The 22,767-nt window shown below is 49.9% G+C and overlaps 1 protein-coding gene across 1 annotated transcript in view; it reads right to left on the reverse strand.

Moving 5' to 3' along the window:
- The window catches only part of ST8SIA2 (ST8 alpha-N-acetyl-neuraminide alpha-2,8-sialyltransferase 2), a 30,302-nt gene extending 8,189 nt beyond the window's left edge, over positions 1-22,113 (reverse strand). Inside the window, exons 1-5 of the mRNA XM_065688310.1 lie at positions 21,937-22,113; positions 7,108-7,170; positions 5,081-5,209; positions 4,311-4,568; positions 1,740-2,033 (exon numbers count right to left, since the gene is read on the reverse strand). Coding sequence (XP_065544382.1) covers positions 1,740-2,033; positions 4,311-4,568; positions 5,081-5,209; positions 7,108-7,170; positions 21,937-22,034 — 842 coding nt within the window. The 5' untranslated portion in view covers positions 22,035-22,113. The remainder of the gene's footprint in view (positions 1-1,739; positions 2,034-4,310; positions 4,569-5,080; positions 5,210-7,107; positions 7,171-21,936) is intronic.
- Between the last annotated feature and the right edge of the window lie 654 nt (positions 22,114-22,767).

Raw genomic sequence — 22,767 nt, forward strand, 5'->3', positions numbered from 1 at the left:
AGGAACACTAACACATGCAAAAAGAAGACACTTCTCCCAGCCACAGGGGAGAGGGGTGCATCACTCCATACACTGAGAGACAATGCTGAAGCCCTGGGCTTCTCCCAAAATCCCTGCATCCCCTCCAGCCAGGCTCCAACACTGCTCTGTGCATGCACAGGGACAACCACAGTGCCAGCCAGCCCAGCTGGACCACAGGGCTGTGGCACAGAAGGACCAGGACGATGCCATGAGTTGGAAGATAAGCTCAGCAGCAGAGCTTATTGAGGCATCCTCCTCCTCTCCTGCAGGAAAGCGATGCCCAAGCCTTGCCAATCCCTCCACAAAGCTTCCTACGGGAAGTTTTCTGGCACTGGGAATGGTTGCCAGCACAGGATTAGCAGCCTGTTGATTTAAAGGGCTTATTACAGGAGCTTAATTCTATTTTGACAGATGAAAGTAAGTCAATTACAGCTAGAAATAGCTCAGAATTTGGGTTGTGGGTTTTTTTTTTCACTTCCTCTCCTCCCTTTCACAGAGTTGTGATAGTGTTTCCTTCCTTTACCTCAAAGCCAGCATTTTCTGTAAAATACCTCTCCAGCCCAGGGAAACCTCAAACACAGGCACTTGGGGCAGACACAGTTCATTCTTTCTCCCATTACTGCTGCCTGTGATGCACTGTGGCATCAGAACCTCCCTTCCTCCCAGCCTGTCTGCAGAGCTGCCCTTCACATCCCTTCCCTGGAGCACCCCTTTAGGCTTGCTCCTGCAGGAAATGACCCCCAAATCTGTCCCTGCCCACCCCTTGTACTTACACATAACCTGAACTGAGACAGACCAATTCCCAGCATGGACCAACGGACCTGAAGAGCTCAGGTTCAGTGATGTGTGGGGTTAGAAGTACTCAAGACGATCAAGAAACATTAATGCTGAAACTTAGAGGTAAGAACATCAGCTACACGAGTGAATTCCCATCCTGGGAGATCAGCAGGGTTAGTCAGGATCAGCAAGAGCAGCTGCTGCCACTCCAGCATAAGCCACCGCCAGCATAGACTCCCTAAATGAATCATGACTCTCCTTAGGGAAATAAAGCAAGAAAACAACAGCCCACCCCATCCTGAAGCCACTTACATGGAATTCTTACCTATGAGGCTCCCTCTTTTATATCCTGCCCATCCCCAGCACAACCTCTGTGTCCCACACACCTGAAGTTATAAGGACAGAGCAGAAAGACCCATTCCTTCCCTCCCAGTAAGTCCCTTCACCACCACCTGGCCCTATTTACCTAATCAAGAGGACCAGACCATATCAATGCCCTCCTTGGCTTGGGCTGGTCATTTGTGATGAGCAGTGCAATTAGCACCATCACAACGACTACTCATGAACAGCCCTGCCACTGCTAGGAACTCCCTGACCTCACCCAAGCACAAGGTGCCAAACCTCATCACTAGCTTGGCACACACATTTCTCCACGGAAAGCTCTAACCATAGGCTGGGGAGTTATCACAGTGACACCCAGGAAAACATTGCAAGACTTAGGGTCGCTATATTGCATGACTAAAAGCCCTCACACTCAAAGAGCAGAGCGGGGAGCCCCTGCTTGCGAGGTGGTCCTTAGTTCTCATCTAGGGACCAGCCACTGCCTATGGAGTCCTCACAGGTCTGGAGGAAGAAACAGCTCCAGCACAAAGCAATGGATCGCTCTCCAGCTCAGGAAGCTCATGAAATCCTGGCTCTGGGCACACCAGAAACACTCTCACCCTCGGACAGCGTGCAGCAGGCGCAGCGAGGGGTAGGCAGTCCTGACGTTGATGTGATGCTTCAGGATGAGCTCGTTCACCCACTCCACTCGCTCCTTGCCCCCCTTGGCCATGAACGCCGGGATCCAGAGGATGCTGCCGTTGAGGCTGTGGAGGCGCTGCAGCAGCTTCTCCCTCCAAGTCTCATTCACCAGGTCCTCGAAGGCGCGTTGGATGACTGAGGGGTTCATAGTCACCAGGTCCGTCTTCATGCCCACGTCCTGCGAGTACTCCTGGACAGGGGCCAGATTGCACCTGCGAGGAGAAACACCAAAGAGTCCTTTGCACTGGATGTGAGAGAGGGCAGTGACAAACATGAGGGGCACTTCATGCCAAAAGCCAGGGCCAGATGTGCCCATTTGCCCTTGCTTTGGGGAGAAGGAGGAGGAAGAATGAATCTCTGCAATAAAGAGAGGCTCTGACCCGGTAATGATGAGCCATCTTAATATCAAGTCATCATTCCTCAGCGTGAAGGCGTGTGCATGCATATTCCTCTGGGGCAATGCTAATAACAGACATAACTCTGGTATCTGGTGGGTGGCTTCGTACGGATCAGTATCTCTTCTGGTGCAGTTCAGAAATAACACGTAGCAACAAACCTCCCATCTTTGCTGCCACGGCAGGTTTGCAGTGAAACGGCCTTTCCCACGCAAAGAAACTGCTTGCCTCTTATGTCTACCCTGCTAGGGTAATATTACTCTAAATCTCTTTTCTCCTCCTGGTGTGTCTCTGCTAACAGCAGACCCAGTGGCACCAGCAGTGATAATGACACCAGCAGGAGGTGGATGCCAGGACATGGTCTCCACAGGGTTTGGCTGTCTGGAGGCTGTGACCTTCAAACCCCATATCTTTCTGTGGGATTAATTGGTGCCTCCTCCCAGGCTGTGCATGCAGGGATGGGCACACACGCTTCTCCAGGAGCTCCTGTGCCACCGGCTCCTGAGTCACACCAAGGATGTGGGATAAACTGCCAACAAATCACCCTCGTTATACGGTGCTTTCCTACAGCTCCTTCAGGAGGGATCTGTTGCCACTAAGCTGTGCCATGCACATGGCACTGGGTAAATGGCACCGGGTAAACGGCACCAGGGACCAGCTAATGGGGAGATGCAGAGAGATGCTCCTTCAGTGTGGTAAAACCAGAGGGTAGATGTGTGTTTGCACACTGCGTGTTCTCCTGCGGCGTTTTATAGAGAAGTTACAGTATTTAACGAGCAGGAATTGCATCCTAACCATCTGTGTCGATAATCAGCCATTACTACTGTTTTCTCTGCTTTACAGATGGAGAAACTAAGGGAACGGTGTAAAGAATATTTAGCTATTGGCACACAGAGCCCTTCTGGTCCACTCATCACAGGAGTAAAATCACTGAAAATGAACACTGAATTGAAGAGCTGTATCTTGGACACAGAGCCCATCACTGGTCACTGTCAGCCCTGCTGAAAAGGCTGCCTGGATGGATCAGGAAGATGAGGTCCAAGTGGTGGCTCAGATAACCTATGGTGGGAAGAGCACGACCATGCCAGAGCTGCACTAGCTGGGGAGAAGTTGCTCAAAATCCCAATCCTTACACCCAAAAGAGCTTTTCTCCTGCAGCCTTGTTGCCTGACACGAAAGCCTCTCCCTAAACTTTGCCAGAACTGCAATAAGCAATTTTCCCCTTTTCTCACTCTGATTACACTTAAGGATGTGAACGATAACACCCTGTCCCCTATGGACAGGACGGAAACTGCTAGCAGCCAGGCAGGCTGGAGCAGCCAGATGTGAGCAGGGGGCAGAGGTGACATTATCCTCGTTCCCACGTCACACTGGGGACCACCTCTGTGAGCCGCTGATGGATTGGGCTGTCTTCATAATAGACTCACCAGAAAGCAAATGTCTGCACACACATAAATCATCAGCAGGCTGCTCTAGCCCCTCAGCTGACAGATGTACACAGGTGTCAGGGATAGGAGGACAAGCATGCGCCTCCTTGCTGCTTCAAGCATCTTCTGTAACCGATTCAGTGTGTGTCCCATTCAGGGTCAGGATCTGTTGTTCCAGGTACATGGGGCAGCACATCTGAAGGGACATCAGTGCTGGGGATGGAGCGGTGACAGGGGAGCATCAGAGCTGGGTGTGCACAAGTGTGGTGCCAGGGCATTGTGTGGTGCACCCAGTGCTTGAAGGCAGAAGTGGTTTGGGGAAGAATTGAGCTTGTATCCACGGGAGAGTCCAGGGCAGGGTTTGTTTGCAAGAGGGCAAGCATGTGGGAAAAGAAGAGGGAGTGCTTGGGACTGGGGGTGATGAGGGTTAATGGTGACCTGGGGGGGTTAATGGTGTGGCATGAGAAGACATGGGGTGTGTTTGCAAGAACACTGGGCGAGCACTTAGTGGTGGATGGAAGAGCTTGCAGCAGGGTGTTTGCATTGGTGAACTATACACATGATGCGCATGGGGCTGCAGGGCTGCACAGCACCATGCCACCAGGACTCCAGTCACTGCTCCAACCCCACCCGAGACCCTCTCAGCCCCACCGTGCTATGTCCTTACCTTATCACGAAGCTGTGCGCATCAATCTCGGGCCCACAGCGGCTGCTGAGCAGGACCCCTGAGTTGCCCACGATGGCGCAGGTGGGGAACTGCTTGCCCTTGAGGGGCGAGGTGCGGGGCAGCAGCTCGTACAGGTTCTGTGAGACGTTCATGGTGCTGTCCCTGTCAAACACATAGTGGATGATGTCCCCCGGCTTCAGCGTCCCCTTCAGCACTGAAATGTCCTTCTCTGCATCCAGGAACTTCAAGATCTGTTTCCTGAGGACAGGGAAGAAAACAGCCCCATCAGATGAGGTACAGAGGTCATACATGAGATGAACTCTTGCCTCCTGGCTGCTCTGTGGCCAGTCCATCTGACAGATGCTCCCCAGGAACAGATTACAAATGGGTATCGCCATCTCAATGCCTTCTTCTCCACCCATCCCTTCCCAGCACAGACTAGCATCAGCTCAACATTAGTGGAGGTTGCCTGCATTTACCCCAGAAAGATAGTGTCCTTCTCCCCTCCATAACCCATTGACAGCACATGCTGCTCCCACTTGACCTGGAAAATGGGGGCTCAAGTTCTCCTTATGTTGTTGCTGTGAGGCCAGCTGGTTCAGCTGGGAATTCATTTCCAAGTGATCGCTTACAGATATGAAGCCTAGCTCAGCAGGAGATAAGCCTTTTATTTCTTCCTTGACTTCTTTAGATGATATACAGAGGCAATTTGCCAGCTTGCACTAGAGAGGACCAAATCTGTCTCTTGTCCTATAGGTAATTACCAGTACCTGATCTTCAAAGAGAGTGTCTGGTTGTGTCTCCATTTGGATGAGGTTGGTTTAATGTTGTGCTTAATGCTTTCATTACTTCTGTCAACAACAGCTGGAGACGAAGAGTCATTTATTACTACTTCAGCTCTAGAGAAAAGAAAGATGGAGAGAGGGAGAGAGGCAGGATCCGTTAGCATCCCAATGGCACTTCTAATCACTGTCTTCAGCTCTGGCTGCTGGTATTCAAACTTCATCAGAAAAGCAAAATTGTAGTTATTAGCTAAACAAGAACTGAAAGCCTGTTTGTATTCTGCTACACTCAAGCAGACATAAATCCTTAAATACCTGCTCACTTATGCGAATACAGACTTACAGCCAGGCACAGCAATACAGAAATCTTACACATGTAGTTGTAGAGAGGCATGCACACACAAACATGAGCAGGCTCTGCTAAGACAGGTTGGCAGATGGACGCTTACAGACAAGTCACCGCAGAGCCTTGGGGAGCCCCCTGAATTCACCAAGACATTTCCCACATGGGCCCTGTTGCCTCGTGGTCGCACATGAACACTCTGAATTGGAGCCAGCTCAGCTCCTGGAGAGGGTTAAAACCCTCATCAGAGAAGTGCAATCTTCACTTCACCCAAAGGAGAGATTAATTTAGCTGAGCTGCTGGGTGCTGCTTGTGAGTCTGGGCTATGAGCATCTCGTACAGAACAGGAGAAAGCTGGCTTGCTGATAACTTTTCCCTTGTTAGAATGAGGATTTCAGCATCCCTGTTCCTGCTCCAGGGCCAGAAATGAGCAGGGGGACAGGTAACAACTAGGTGCTGTGGTTTGGAGATGATCACTGGGAACCCCCAGCTTTTAAACCCTGCTCTAAGGAGCAAACCAGCCCCAGCACTTCAGTGCTGCTTACATCAAATGGCATGAATTAAGGGAGCCTCCGAATACTTGATGCCAGCCAGCCACTCTCCAAAGAGAATACCCAAGCATCTCATCAGAAGGCTGTGCGTGTATCTGCAGCCCCAAAAAAACCTTCACACTTCAGAGCACTCTGAAAAACATACAGGCAGAGCACTCACTATCAGCTAAAGAGAATCTCCCTCTCCGATGCAAAGGGCTTCTTCCAGCTGGGAAATGGTTTGTAAATACATACATATAAAAATGCATGTAAACCCCAGGAGGGAGAAGAGTAAGAGAGATGGAGCAGAGCTGGTGGCCCAGGCAAGGAGCTCCCATGGACACACTGTGGCTCACACTGCGTAGTGTTTTGGAAAGGCAAGGAAATGTGTTTGTAAGAGCTGGTGGCCAGTGTCCTTGTTTGTGTTTGTACAGTACCTGCCAGTCGAGGCTGCTGGCTTTGTATCCATTGTGTATTTTGATGTATTACCTTATGTCTTGCAAAGCTTACAAAAAGGTATCAAAAATCATAAAGGAAACATGGTAAAGAAATCTTGGGAATAACTATGATTTTTGTTGGTTTTGCCCATTTTCTGTGTTTTCATCACTGGTGGTGGCATCGTCACAGAATGAGATCACTCCTTCTCGCATGGCATCATTAAGCTGTGCAACTGGGCCGCTTGGTAATGCTGGGCTGATGAGAAATCATTGTGAAAATCACACTGAGAGACTCTGAATGAAGCTGTGATGCCATGAAATGACTGCAATGGAGCAACGTTACTGAAGTGTTTTACTATAAAGCCGAATGAAGTTCCAATGTCAAAGACAGCGGTCTCTCTTCTAACATCACTTAGTAAACCTATGAAAATGGCAACTCCAACGCTGACTTATTTTCACAATAAGTAACTCTCTGTTCCTCATTCTCTCAATCACCACAACTTGCAGATCCTTGGTTATTTGCAAATGATTATTGCACTGAGATGGAGGAAGGAGGGGGAGAAACGATTAAGAAAATGCAAAGCAGAAGTGAAAAGAAACAGATACATTTGCTAAATAAGAACAGCACTATCCAGTGAAGAGGAGAAGCAGATTAATAGCTGCCTTACAGCAAAAACAAATGAACACAAAATCTAATTTACAAACCTATTAGATTTGCTATGTAAGCTGTTCACAGCTGATCTGATTGTACCTCTGCCTCCAGAACTCCTGCAAGACAAAGGAAATGCATTATTTATAAACCCAGCACCTCTTTGCCAAGCATTGTTCAACAGTCAAGAGATCCTGCTCTGAAGGGCTCTGAACAGAGACACTGCTGAGCCAACCTTATCCCACCCCATCCAGGAGGGACGAGTCCTCATGCTTGTGAAGGGCTTTTCACATCCATCGTCATTGCTGCCCTACTGTGACCGTAAAACCATTCCCACAAAAAAGCTCCTAACCACCCCAATTAATAATACTTGTGCAATCCAGCCAGCCATCAAAGACATCTGGTCTCTGTCATCAAAGCAGCATGCAGCTTACAGGTTGCATTAAATACATCTCTACTTTTTTATTATGAGTCAGGTGTGAGCGGTGCATTGAGGTCTCCTCCATCCCCAGGCTGCCAAGGGACCTTCCCTGTCCTTTTCAAATGGGGACTGAGCTGAATGATCTGGACCAGATTCCCACCACTGTTCTTGGGTTTTCAGCTGAGAGCACCCAACGTCTCCACTGTACCCAGACCAAGCCACCAGCCCCCTGGGTCACCTCATCCTCACCGTGCGCCATCTCCCAGCTCCCACTGACCCAAACCAGACCCACAGTCCCATTCCAGCCTGCTCCAACTCCTGAGTGCCCTGAAGCTCCTTCTCCCCACCTTTGGTGTTACCTGGCTGAAGCTATGAGGCCAATTCACCACAGTCATTCGCACGCTGGAGCTGAGATCTGAAGTGACATCCTTGTCACTCCCATGGCTTAACACTACTGCACGAGGACAGGTACCAGACCTGCCTGAGCAAGACTTAAGGGAACAGACAGCCAAACTTTTCAGCACCTGTATAGTGCTATAATGAAGAATAGGTGGGACCAAGACCCTTCAGAAACCACCACCACTCATACAACCTGTGAATCCTCACTTAAAAATAAACACATACAAGTATTGGTCTGCATCTACTTGGTTGCAGAGCCCCTTCTTGCTTTAACTTGCTGTTTTCCAAAGGGTGACAAAGAACAAGTCACCCACTTTCTGTGATGCTCAGTGGGACCTGGGCTCCTAGTCAGACACATTTTAACTGCCACGTGCTCATTGCTCTGTTTTATTGTTTCCATTGCACAGATATCCAAATGAACATGCTCATAAAGAGAACCAAATTTTCTTCCAGCAGAAATACTGCTACCTGGAAATATATACCTTAATGAAAATGTATCTCAGGAGCACGTATTTCTACCAGTCCTGAAAAAAATCCCAAATTCATTAGACAGAAATGAAAAAGAAACAGAGTGTGTGAATGTTTGGTGCCATCAGACTTGGGGAATGCAAAGTAAATCCCTTTGTTAGGCTGAGCACAGCCCTCAGCACCGCCTAACATCAAACCTTTGGGACAGCAATAGTTGTCCCTTTCCTCCCTCCTGCTGGGGACCATCTACAGCCAAGTCAGAGTGATTCTTGCTCCAACACTCTTCTCTTTCCTTTGGCAAACCTGAGAGTCGGTGAGCTGCTTCAGTTTTTGGTGCATCAAGGGAACAGCAGGACTAGCTTATTCCTAGAGCCTACTGGCATTTAACAACCTCTGCTTTAATGGGGCTCACCGCAGGGTGTGGGAGCAGACTGGATTAGTGTGCAAACCACGCATGCTTTCTGAGATGCCTCCTCTGAAGGAGCCTTCTAAATGGGATTCACACTCCTTCATACTTGCCGTACGACAGATAGGGACTGGATTAAGGGTTTAGAAAAAGAAATGATGCTTCCTGAATAAGTGCTGGTTCACAATTTCTGTGAAATGACAAGGAAAAAAAAACCACAGAAATCAGAAAGTGGAGAGGACCTGTTAGCTGCTACCTCATCCCTGTTTTGTGGCTACGGCAGGCCTGATCTGAAGCATCACATCGTATTATTCAAATGCATTTATCCAATCTAGCTTTACATGCCGCCAGCGACAGGTCTGTGCATGTCTCCTCCTGAAATTAAGGCAGGCATCGATGCTGGACGTGAGGAACGCAGGTTGAGAGCACATCTCCCAGCTCACTGTGTGCAGCGGTGGTGGGGAAGGGGATTTCGCTGCTGAGCAGCCCCTCAAGGGCAGTTTCTTTCCCCCTCACACAGAGTGAAAAGCAAAAGTTTTCAACATACTGTAATGCCAACAGAGCGTGAAGTGTTCTGCTCTCATACTTGAACACAGGGGAGAGAGCAGGGCTCTGCTGCTAGCCACCTTCTCATGACTTGCTCCATGGCACGGGGCTCACTGCTTTCTGGCTGGCAGCAGCCAGGATGCTCTCACCTGAGATGCTGGCAAAGCCACTGCTCCCTGTACCAGGCCTGGTATCCCTCTCAGAGCCATGGAGCTTGACTGAAGCTGGGATACGGTACTTGGCTGAAGGTCTTAGCTGGTTCAATGAATCCTAAGATGCTCCTGTGGCTTCAAAACCATCAGCCTTTTGGCCCTTTGTATCCTACACTGCAACTTCTGAGTATCTTCCTTACAATCTCCCTTTGTACAGGTGAAAACAATGTGCACTGCGAATCATAGACTGGTTTGGGTTAGAAAGGACCTTAAGATCATTGAATTCGAACCCCTTGCCATGGGCAGGGACGCCTCACACTATCATACCATGGGGTGTATTGCCCTGTGCAGCATCCTGCTGAGCTCAGCTCATCAGGGGGTACCAGCCTGGCAAACCAGCCGCTCAAAACACCCATAGTTTAGCCAAGCATGGTATTTCCCAAGGTCTACCATACTTCATTACCAACACAGCAAGCCAGTATCTTCGTACTGCTTCGTTCCTCCCACCTGGGAAGAGGAGAACATTAAGAAATGGAGGGCACTAATTAGAAGGCACATGTTTAGAAAAAAACCTCAGCCCATTTTATTATCCCTTGCTGACCTGGAGTTTCAAATCTCTTGGCTTCAAAAGGCAAAGAACAACCTCGATTAAAATTGCACAGATAGGCATTGATTTTGAAAAGCTTTCTAGTGCTACACTGTGTTTAGATTGAATTGCTTTATTAATCTGGTTGTTATCAGTTTGATTGTATAGCCAGCTCCACAAAGTACCAACCTGCTTCCTAATCCTATTATTTACAAAACACTCTCTTTTTCTGACTTCTGTGGGGATGTTTTCCAGTGATAAATCACATCTATATGTGCTAATGCCATATTACTGGCTTATGCCATCCTTTCTCATTTTTGCTTTGAGATTTTCAAGCTGAATTTCCACTATCTAAGATATTATATAGGTCAAAACATTCTGTGCTCAGATGTAAAGTGACACTGATTCATATATCAGAGGATAAAAAAGAATTTTCTTATGGTTCAGGTCCAAATTTTCTTGGCTGAATAATTTCTGACAAATCAGATATGCGAAGACTTTTCTATTCACCCACTATGAACGGGCTGTTTGGGGATTTGTGCATCCCCTTTCATAAGTTCTCACTTCTTAAATGATTCTCTTAATTATTGCTAGGTACGGTTCGGTCTTGCTTCCAGCAATTTCGATATGTGAAATCAAAGCTGCTTTGACTGAACAAGTAGGTCACACAGCCTCTTTGGGTGAGAGGATCTCTAAGAACAGGCTTTATGCATCCATACTCTCGGGCTTACAAATTCCAAGACGTTTTTTCCATGGATATTTTACAATGCCCACCTCTGAGTCCTGCTTCCTCCAGCATCTGTTGCAGACAATACACATGGGAAGCGGTCATGAGAAGTAAGAGCTAGCCAGAAATTTCATCCATACCCAACCACCCATTTAGACACATTTGTGGAGCTCATTCCCAGTGGAACAAAACCTCTGCCTCTTTGTCACCTTGGGCAACCCAAGTCCTCCTCTTCTCCCTTCTCCACATGAAAGAGAGATAATGATCCCTTGGATAAATTCTGCTTAACAATCCCCCATCTGTATTCCACAGAAAGAGAGTTCAGAGTGCCGCAGTTTTTATCTTGAGGGGTTCACATGATTAACATACACTAATTAAGTTTTCACAACCTGCTTTTGTGTTAGGTACATTTTATGACCCTTGTTTTACAGCTGGGACACTGCGGAGGGAAGTGGCTTGGCCCATAACACCAAGAAATGACAGTCCCACGAGCCAGGACAGGAGCACTACTCTGGGCTTACAGCACACCAGCCCTCTTGAAAATGCTGCTCTTTACTTGCTGAGAGTGAGTACAGCTCTTGCAGGGTGAGAGGGTAGGATATGTAACCCAGTAGACCACAGGAATCAATCTATCAAGGTCTCACTGGCCTGAGAAGCACACACAGCCATCAGTCTCCTGAAATGGCTGCAGGCGGTACCCGTAAGGCAGTCTGTATCTATTAAAAAAAGAAACCACCACCTATCTTTACTTTGCTTTTTAAGGATTGCTCTGATGTTGTCCTCAAGGCCAGAATTGCTATTTTCTATCTGAAGGGCATGTGAGCCTGCTTGGGCATCACCCTCTCAAAATCACTGCTCGCCCTCCCCTTCCCAAGGCATCTGTGCGAGGAGGGGATGTGGAGCAGGATGCAGGGCAGGCTGCGCACAGCCCCTCTGCAGGATGCTGCTTCATGGCCAGGCAGACCCAGTCACTGTAACTGGGGAAAGGAATACACTGCCCAGCCACTGGAAAAGAAATACAAACACAGAGATCACCCCCCTCCTCCCAGACTTGATAGACTCCCTGCTGCAGACACAGTCACATATAATCCCATGTACATTCATGGGCATAAGCCAGACCTTGCAATGTCAGGGACTAGCCGACACCTGCACAGCACCTTGCTGGAGATGGGCTTGGATGCACTGAGTGCCCTGTTGAGTGAGTGGATTAATTCTGCTGACTAAGAGCAGTGCAGTCATTAAGCTAAGCCATGCCCCCCCTGAGTCCTCAAAGATGGGGCAGGATTTCCTCCGGCCAGAGCTATGACATGGATCAGGATACAGGTTTCAACTCTCCCTCCTCTTCCCTGAAATTCAGGGTTTGCATTGAGACCAGCAGAGCAGCAAATGTGATTCCAGTTGTCTGTGAAAGAGAAATAATTGCCTTCCAAGTGCCAACCTGTCCAGCCTGTCCTGCAGGGTGGAAAAGCAAAGGTGTCCCAAGAATCCAAACTGAGCAGGAATCCAGCCCAGAGGCTGGAAACCAGGATTTCTTGGGTACCATATCCTGGCTTTCCATCTGTATATCAGGTCTCACTGAAAAGACGGGGAAAGGCCACATTCATCGGCAAGTCCCCCTGGGGGCTTCTCAGTAGATACTGAAGTGGTTTCTGCGGGGTTTAGCTAAAAGCCCACTCATATCCATAAAAAGTTTTGCTACCAGAGTCAAATTTGGAGAGGAAAGGCTTTGCTGCTGCTTAGAACTACAGAATGGTTTAGGTTGGAAGAGATCTTAAAGCTCTTCCAGCTCCAACCCCCTGTCATGGGCAGGGACACCTTCCACAAGGGCAGGTTGCTTCAAGCTCCTTCCAGCCTGGCCTTGAACACTGCCAGGGATGGGGCAGCCACAGCTTCTCTGGGTACCCTGTGCCAGCGCCTCAGCACCCTCATAGTGAAGAATTTGTGCAAATTAAAAACAAAAGCCAAAGCCAGGTGAGAACCAATGGGATCGGAGATGCATTTTGGAACCTTAAGACCGTGTACTCAAACACACCATCATGCATCCTCCCTAACACAGGCATTCCCGTACCCAGACATGCAGCTCTCGCAGGCTCCTTTCTCATCTTGCCTTCCTGCGTCACATCTCATAACACATCAGGAGGAGCCAGGACATCTGACACTTGCACATCATCCCCTGTGACATTTCATCAGTCATTTCCAAGTCTGTCATCTCAGGAGTGTGGAGGAGATAACAATTAAGAGGATTGGTGGCCATTGGGTAAACCTGCGTGCACACACGCTCCTAGTGAGGAAGGTTCCCTCCACGGGGATTAATTGGGAAGACATTTCTAAAGCGTTTTGTCTGCTAGGATGAAAGATCCTGCAATACATCTTGATGAGACGTTTGAAATCACACTTCCATGTGTTTAAAATCTCACTTGTTCATATTATCACAGCTTGGCAGCCTGAGTGTCAAAAACTTCCTAAATATCAGGTGCTATTTTTACTGCTCCCAAGTTTCATTCTTTCTATTCTTTCATACTTCTGCATTTGGAAGAGTGTGCCTATATCATGGCATTCAGGAAAATCACTTTGCTCTGCTGGGGTTCTGACGCAGCTGCAGGGGCAGTGCTTGTACAACCAGGCCTGTGGTGTAGCATCTTCCAGCAAGCCAAGGAGACTTGGTGTGAAGGCACCAGCTGATGGTCTTGATGATGTTCCTATACTTGCTATTACCCAGCATGGGGAACATAGATCTATCAGTCTCCTGCAAACCAGCCTTGCTAATTTGGTCACCTCCTCCCATGCCCCTGCATCCTGCAGGCTCCTTCCCAGGGACCACAACAAGATGGGAAGGTCAGAGGTGCTCAGCATCCCTCCCTGCCAAGTGGTAACTGTGGCTTTACATCAGCTCCTGTGTAAATGAGAGCAGGGCTTGGCTCTGAGATTTCTGCCTGGTTACAAATCACTGTGTGATCATTGAAGACACGGGAATCAAGACACATGAGTTTGCAAAACAGAGACACCTATTGCTGAATAGAGAATCAGCCAATTAGGCAGAAATGCTTATATGGCAAAACCAGTGAAGAACCAGCAGGAACAGCGTAGCTCGGATCACTAAAGGACATGAGGCAACGGGAGGGACACTCGTGGCAGCCTGCTACCAGGACACTCCTTGGGGATCACTGCACTGGGATAACCACAGCACCAAACCCAAATCCCTGTCCCTGCCCTGAGCTACCTGCTCTGAAGGACCTGTAAGAGGCAGGAAGATGCTCAGAGTAGTCTGATGGTCACTGCTGTCCATCAGGAATCCCTTGGTGCGGGCCAAGTGCTTCTCCTGAGCCAGAACAGTCTCCCTTGCACATGTGGAATGTCAGGTCTCACATAAACACGCATTCACGACCACATCAGCACAACCTGACCCGATCACCCTGTGATGCTCTTGTTTTATTGCTGCTCTAAAGACAAAATGCTCACGTGCTGGCAGGGCTCAAATGTCACACATTTCACCTCTCCCCATCCCATGTACTAACAGGACCTTATTCTCTCCTTCATCTCAGGTCTTCCATTAGAAGTTTATTCCTGGCATCAGTTCAGTTTCTTTGGCTGTGTTAATTAAACAGCCAGCAAAGAAAAAGACATTGAAGCAGGCGAAAAGGATCCAGTGAGGAGTTTGGGACTGGGGTGCGTGTGTTTGTGTGTTTAGCTTTCCCCTCCTGGAACAGAGAAGGAAAAAGACCCCAAGAGCCCACTGAAGGCCTAGAAAGGAGCTGAGACAAAAGCCTCACTGCTTAAAAGCCAGATCTACACTATACATTTTCCCCGAGATAATTTTTTCAGCCAACAGAGCAGAGCTATCAGGGAGCACAAACAGCAGAGCATCAGTTCTGCAGCAGATCTGTCACCCTGAGCATTCACATCCCAAAAGACAAAAATCCCACTGGCTCCTGCAGCATCTTGGATGCTATGTACCCAGGGAAATGGGAATGGTGCAATATGAAGATATCATGTCTGAGGGGCTGCGGTTGCTCTGGCTCATCTCCCATACCCACTTTTCCCACTGGTCTGCGCAGCCCCTTGGAATACTCAAGGTCTGGTTTCCTCTTTTGCTGTTGACGTGGATGCTGAGGACCTCTCCTGGGCATTGACATCCTCCTGGAGTGGTTCTTCTGTATAAGCATCCTCAAAATAACATCTGGTGCCTACACAAAGAGAGCTGGGAGCTCCTGGATGAGAGCTGCACCCTGCAACCAGCAGCTGTCTGAGCTATTTCCCCACCTTTACAAACACTCATTAGCAATGGAGCCATGCAAAGACCTTCACAAGTCTTAGTCCCCAGATAACAACATCCAGAAGCCAATAGTGTTTTCAGAGCTTGGCCTCCTCTCTCCTCCCCTGGCTCATAAAGCCACACCATGGAAATACAGGCAGCAGCAAGGAGGAGAAGTTTAATGACCAACTCAAGCTGCTGTTCAACAGTTGAGTGTGCTTCTGGATGCCTGAAAAGATGCTGGAGATGCCTTATGACAATGCTTAACCTTCTCAGGGGAATCACGTCCCCTGTTGTAGCTGCTGGCTGAGAGCCGAATTACATTTTTGAAGATGCCAGTAAAGCTTGGGCTGGAGGTAACAGGTCTCCATGGAAGAACCACCCTTGGATTCTGAGCTGCCAGACACGTGGCAATACCTGGGGGCCACCACAATGCTGTTTGACTGAGGGAGGCCTTGAGAGAGCACTTCAAAACCATGTTATGACTGTGACAGTACATGCTTTTAAAAGCAGCCCTGCCATGGAGAGTGCTGGATGGGGACGGCGTGCTCAGCATGCAGATGTCCAGGCTGGGTATCTTTCTGTTGTTTGTTTGTGATATCCTCAATGGATTTCTGCATACAATAACAAGAACTTTACTTGCAGTAGCAGTAAGAGAGTCCAGCACTTAAATTGGGAAAGAGCTGACCAGCTTGATGAATCAGAAAATCTCAGAAGGGTCAAGAGCAGAGCTGGCAGAGTTAGTGGGATCAGGGTGATGAAGCTGCTGATCGCCTGGCAAAGGGGAGCATCCCTAAAACTGATGGTGTTTCTGCCTTGTAGTGTCACCTCCAAGAGCAACCATCACTCCTGGGCTGGTGCAAAGACTCCAGACTGGGTTACATGATGGCAGGACACAGATTTGTGCTGTGGCATCACTTGCTGCTTCAGGAGGACCATATTGGTCCCACCGCCCTCACAATGAACACCTTAATCATGTGCTACCCTCAGCTCATCTTCCTCCCTGCCCCCAGCCTGCCCTGTCACCCTGCCCCATTGCCAATTCCATGGCAGGTTTTGGCAGCACCATGCACATCTCCCTGGATTGCCCCTTTCACATCATAATTGAAGTCATGGTTGCTAAGGATGCATCTCCCAAGGCCACCAACAGCACCAAGGCTGCTGCTCAGCCAAGAGGTTCTTTATATATTTACAGTGGGAACACAAAGAAAAAGGGGCTGTAAAGACACTCTTGTCTTGGCTTTTTCCTTCCCCCCTCCCCTTTTTTTTTTCTATTGCATAGCAAGGGGCAGTGCTGCTGACACCAGCTTGCTCTGCTGTCGTGATTGCTGAAGGACACCTGAAACTCCGCTCCTACAGTGAATTTACTGTGCCAGAAAACTCCCTTGTTTCCAGAGGCAACAGGGGACAGAAGCCAGAGAAACGGCAAAATAATTATTGCCTAATGTTGCAGTATGGGTTTATTTCTTGCTGCCGAGGATGACCTAGGCCCAGGGAAAACAAATAACAGAGGCAATTCTAAGTCTGTCTTTGGAACATCTGTGTTTTTATAGCAACTGTGCCTGTAGATGTATTTAAGCAGTGCTGGTCTCAGGGATGAAAAAACAAAATACCTGTAGCCTGAGAGCCCAAGGAAAGATAAGGGAGCTCTTATTGAAAGCTTTCCTGGAAGATCAAAAGCACATCTGGCATGCCAGTAGGCACCGAAGAACAGATGTCCAAGCAGAATAACCATGGTTGCTGCAGAGAATACAACAGAAAATGACCCCTTCATCCATGTCCTGGAGAAGCCCGGAGGGGTCCGGGTGGCAGTGGGATCTGCTGTGTCACTGCTGGCCACCATCCCAGGGCTTCACTCTGCGCCCATGAGTTCAGCAGTGGCATGGAGGAGTGGGCACTGTACTGCTGATGGCTGAATCACTTAACCCCACCGTCAGCTGCTCAAAAAGCCTTCGCTAAATGGACCAACATTTGGAACTCCTTGTTCTCTTGCAGGGAGAAAAGAAGGCTTCCCAGACTGGGATTGTGCATTTGTGGGCTTAGAGATGGGAAACAAAAAGCACACTTGGGCAAAAGGGAAACTTGAAGCCCTGTGGGAACTGCTTTGCTCTCTTCATTGCTCTGAGGGTGGGAACTGGTAATGGCTTCAGCAGCTCTGCACCTAAGAAGTGCTGGCTGGAGATGTGCATCCTCCTGTCACAGCTACTGCCCTCCTCACTGGCAAGCTCAGAAATGCCCCCCTTGAGGGTCTTGCTGCTGACCGTCAGGACTGGACCAAAGAGTAGCTTTTCACTAACTGCACTATAAAGCCTCTAGAAGGGCTGTTTTTGTTCATGGTGCTGGGTTTTCTTTTTGTTTCACTGGATTACTTGGGGGTTTGCTAGTCCTTTCCATCCTGCTGCTCCCAAGCCCTCCTGCAGGACACCAACTCCCTGCAGGTAGCACTGCTCCTGCCATTCCCTTGGAGGAGGGAAGCATAACGAAACAAGCTATGGATATTCATCTCCTTCAGCTTGCCCTAGGCAGGAGCACAGGGGTTTTGTATGCACCTTTGTGGCAGCCACCCCTGCCCCTGCAGGAGGTGAAGGAGTGCTTCACAGGGAGGAAGGGGAACTCTGCAGCCTACCTGACCCCCCCTGCTTGAGCTCAAGTTATTGTCAGAAGAGGTGCAATTAAAGCCAATACCAAGTATTTTCTTACTCAAATCAGTGCTCCAACATCGCTTTTATTTTCAAGCCCAATGCATCATGGGGCTTTTGTTAGAGCCCTGCCATACCAAACGAACACAAAGGTCTCTCCACTGGCTCCATTTACATGAATAGTTACAGGGTATCTGTGGGCTTCTGTCCTGCAGAGAGCTGCTACTCCTCCAGACCAACCTGAGTAATTGTTGGCTTGTGTGCACCTGCTGTGTGAGTGCAAAAAAAGTGCATGTTGGTAGAATACAGCACCTTTTCCAACAAAACCTTCTGGTGCAGAGCAAGTTTTAGACTAACTCTGGGTCAAGCACAGTAAATCACAGCCTGAAACATCTAAGCAGGACATTTATACTCCCCGGACCAACCTTGACAAGAAGCGTTATGACTACAGCACGCCACAGACCACTCACAGCAAGCACATCAGCCACCATAAAGGATGCAAAATCTCTCTGTGGCATTCCTGAGCCTTCGAGAGGCAGGCATTAGGAAAGGGCACGCATGGAAAAAGCAGCAATTTAGTGACAAGCTTCCAGGCAGGCTGGAAATATGAGATGCTCCTATTCATCACTTAAAAAAGAGCAGAATGTAATTCCTCTGGTGATGAGGATGGAAAGGCATGTGGCCTGGGCTAGCAGAGAAAAGGTTGGCTCATACTAAGACCAACCCATTACCAAGTGTCAAGTGCTCCCTAAGATGGCTCAGGCGCTAATTTGAGAAGTCACCTGGTGGCAGCGGGTCAGCAGCTCCCTCTACAGACAATCAGGACACAGCCGGACCCCTGCAGAACCGCTACAGCCGACGCATAATAACAAAGAGTCCCTTTAAACTGGAGCAGAATTTTTCTCCTTGTCACCGGCAATCATTATTCCACTCAACGCCGGGTCCTTTGTCTCCCTGTGCAGCGAGAGGTCTGTCCCGCTCGCCTATCCTGGGGTGGACGAAGAAATGGCTGCGATTGCATTAGTGTTCCCCAAGACAGACATTGCATGTGTCTTTTGTTTCCTTGCAGGGAAACAAAGAGCTGGAGTGATGGAGGGAAACGTAAGCGCCACTGGGATGCAGGAAAAGTTCAGCAGCCCGGAACCAGGTGGTTGGTTGGGAACAAAGTGCCAGGACCGTTCCTAGCAGCAGTACCTCACCGCGGCAGCACACACTGGTGAGCATGAGGAGCGAGCCAAGGCGAGCGGGATGAGCGTGTCTGCCCGCCCGCTGCCATCCAGCAGCATCAGCTCTGTGTCCATGGGTGATCTATACGCACAACGACAGGGATGTGGCAGGGGTGGCTGCAGGGTGGGAGGGACAGGGTAATGAGAGTGACACAGCGTCGGGAGCAAGAAACTGCTGAATGTTCATCCTTGCCCTGACACTTCTTTGTTTCAGTATCTCTGGGCTGCAAGAGGTGGTGTAGGAATACCTGGAGGAGCAAAGCGGGACTGCTTAAGGAGCAAACATCTTTCTCAGCAGCCTCTGGCAGGCAGAGCAGCTCCAATCGCCCCTAGTTCCTGCCTCTCTCCACCTGCGATGCTGGGAACTTATTGTCTGGGAAAACAGCTTGTTTCTTGGGTTGTCTTTTTGTCCTTTTGCCAGCAATATTATATTTTTACTTTATACCTAATGACCATTTTGTTCTTTCTTTCTGCAATTTCTCAGTATCTGTAGGTGAAAGAAATATGTTCCCCCCTGCTCCCACCAGTATGAGGCATATTCTTCCAAAGACAATCCAAATTGCAGGCAGGGGGCAGGGTATGTGTAAAAGTGGGCAAGCTGTTCACTCGTCACAATAATTAGAGAGTGTTTGGATGCCAAGGAAAGAGAAGAAAAGAGTTGCACCTGCCTGCATTTCCCAGCCCCCCTTTGTGCCTGCCCAGCTCTTTGCTTTTCCTAAGGCTTGGGCTGTGCTTGCCAAAGCCAAGGTGCTCTATGGGGTATGGAGGAGGATGCTGAGCTACACGATCCATCAGCCAAATATCCCTGACCTGGGGGAGAGCCGCACAAATACATGGTACCACACAAACCTCTAACAAAGAGGAGTTATTCCCTCCTAGACATACAGAGAGCTCCTGGAAAACTTCAGAAGGGTCTATTTCTCTATTTTCTGCTGTCACACAGACCCCTTTACCTACAGGACCTGTCTGCAAAAGATGCTGTTATCATGGGGCCCTGAAAGTTCAAACCCCTTTATCATCTCTTGACCTGCTGCAGATAAGGCACGGCTTTCCCACGTCTCCCCAGTGATGTGCTTCAGCCAGATCAGAGCACTGTCTTGACCATTCCTGGTACCACTGCAGCACACAGAGATGAAGTGCTCTTTGTGCCGGGCTCCTGTGCTAAGAGCTTAAGGTGTAAGATGAACATTGTTCAGCCTCTTGCTGTGTTTGTGTTTGAGCTCACCAAACCCGAACCATTTTGGAGAAGCAATTGGGAAAAGAAGGGTGTGAGACAGGGCAAACTAAGAGAAAGGGTCAGACTGTCCTACTTCATGATTACTTCTTGACATAGCAGGGTCCCATCTCTGCTCTGTGCTTCCCAGTATTGAAAGCACAGGACTTTACAACCTGGGGTGTAGTGTGCTTCTCTCCTTTCCAGTTACCTCGTGCATGCTGGAATGCTGTATGAAACAAGCTGCTCGTTGTTTCTACAGAACTCATCTGACCCTGTTGCCATCTCTGCCACGGCACTGCTTGGCAGTACTCCCTTGGAGAAACTACAGCAACAAACTCAGATACAAGGGCTTGGAGATAAGCAACCAGCAAACATTCAATTTCCAGTACACCGACAACACTGGGAATCCCTAATGAACCAGGGTGAAAAACAGGACAAGTAAGTAACAAAACAGAATAGATTTCCAATAAGGGCACAGCAAGTTCTAGCAGGCAGATCCAGCAGATAGGCAAGGAGAGAGAAGAACAGGAGCCAGAGAAGAAGATGGGAGGAAAGCAAAGGGATCGGAGCAGCCTGTCCGATGGGGGAGGAAGCCTCAGAAGCTTTTCATTTCCTTTATTATTATATAGATAGTGCCAGCTCATTGCAGAGCAACAATTCATCCAGCCTGGTAACCTACAGCCCAGTGCTGGATGTTTCTGGACACGGCTCCTGACCTTTAAGCACTTCTTGCCTGCAGCATGCAATATAATATAACAATGAAACAATGACAAACATCGCTGCATCTCACTTATGATTTCAGGCAGGTGTTTGTTTTGCTATAACACAGTGGACAATGCCACAGAAAGCCCTTGTGCCATTCGGGCACTACAAGTGTACCCCACATTTCTAAAATGACTTGGTTTGTTTTCCACACCACTGTAGCAAGTTCCTCAAGTTAATGTAAACCCTACTCTCTGCATTTGCTCCTCTCATCCCTTAAGTTTCCAGCAGCCTTCAGAGATGTGGTTTATGGAGTATGGAGGGTGTTGTTTATCTCGTCAGACTTAGGGGCTGCATTAGCCCCTGCCATACAGGGCACTTCCAGGTAAACACCCATCATGGAAGTGATCGGGAAGGGGTAATCACAAAGCCCCAGATGCAGCCCATGGATTGAGCTCTCTCACCCTGCTCCATCACCACCATCCAACTGGTCCCTGCTCACCCTCTCCTACCCCGCGGACAGGTCCTTCATCTATCACCCGCGAGGGCTGGTGCCCTCTCCACCACGCCCAGCTGGACCAGCACCCAACATTTTGGGCTGCAACTTGCCCCATCAGCCGCGGCCAGCAGACTGCCTGCAGACATCCCGCTTAAAGACCCGCTCCATCAGCCCATCAGCACTGCCAGTGCCCACACCCCTCTTTCCAGACCGGTATTTGCTCCAACATCCCTTTAGATTGGTACCCGCTCCAGCATCCCTACCCAGACCTGCACCTTATGGAGCATCCCTACCCGGACCGGCACCTCAGCGTCTCTAACGGGACCGGTACCAGCTCCAGCTCCCGCACCCTTGCCCGGACCGCGGCCCCGCGCCCCGTCCTGCCCGGCGGTGGGGAGGTCCCGCCCGGGGCTGCGCCGGCTCCGCGGCACTAGGCGGGAGCGGAGCGAGCTCCTTCCCACTTCGGCACGGCAAGAACCGGGAGAGCGGGAGACAAAGAAACTGTCCGGGCGCCCGCCCCCTTCTTCTTCTCCTCCACCACCGCCGCCGCCACCACCACTGCCGCCTCCCCGCCGCCGCCTCCAGCACCCCTCTCCTCCGCGCCCTTCCGCACCCCTCCGCGCCGGGGAAGGGGATATTTATTTACCCGCTCTCCTCCTCGATCTCAGAGATATCGGCGAAGATAAGGAACCCCACCAGCAGCGTGAGCAGCGCCAGCGTCCAGCCCCGGCACGGCAGCGGCATGGCTCCCGGGCTGGGCTGGGCTGAGCCGGGCCGCTCCGCGGGGTGCGGAGCGCGGAGCCGCGTCCCGGCTCAGCGCCGCCGCCGCCGCCCGGCGGGGCCGCTCCGCCCCCCGGCGCCCGCGGAGCGCCCGTCCCGCCCCGCCCGGCGCGGGGAGGGGGCTCGGGGCGGGCTCTGCCCTCGCCGCCCCCCCGCAGACAAAGTTTGCGGCGCGTCCCCCCGAGGGGACGCGCGGGGGATGCTCGGGACCTGCCGGCTGCGCGGCCGCGGAGCATCCCCTCACTTGCGGCGGGGTCAGGGTGGGGGGTTTGGGGGTACGGGGCTGGGGGGAGGTTTCTCACCGAAAGGACGAAAACTGTCATAAATCAGACAAAGCCAGCTGCTGCTCGCGGTGGCGGCGGCGGCACCGGCACCTTGTCCTCCCTTGAAAGATGTGCACAGTAAAGCGGACCTTTTGGGATGGAAAACACTCTGTAAAAGGAGATGATGATCACTATGACTATCAATCACCATTAATTACTTCTATTACTATTAATCCCTATTTCAGTAACAATAATTCTTTGCACTACTATAAATACAGACCATGACATCCATACCGGCCTGGCTGCATCTCTTTAAATCTCACGGGAGTTTGAACAGGCAGGATTTATTTGAGCTCTAGGTGCACAAGGGGCTCGGCTATTGAAACCCTGGGATGCGCCTCTGCCAGGCTCACAGCGCCTGCGGGCAGCCTCCT

The sequence above is a fragment of the Lathamus discolor genome, chromosome 8, assembly GCF_037157495.1.
Source record: "Lathamus discolor isolate bLatDis1 chromosome 8, bLatDis1.hap1, whole genome shotgun sequence".
Taxonomy (NCBI): domain Eukaryota; kingdom Metazoa; phylum Chordata; class Aves; order Psittaciformes; family Psittacidae; genus Lathamus; species Lathamus discolor.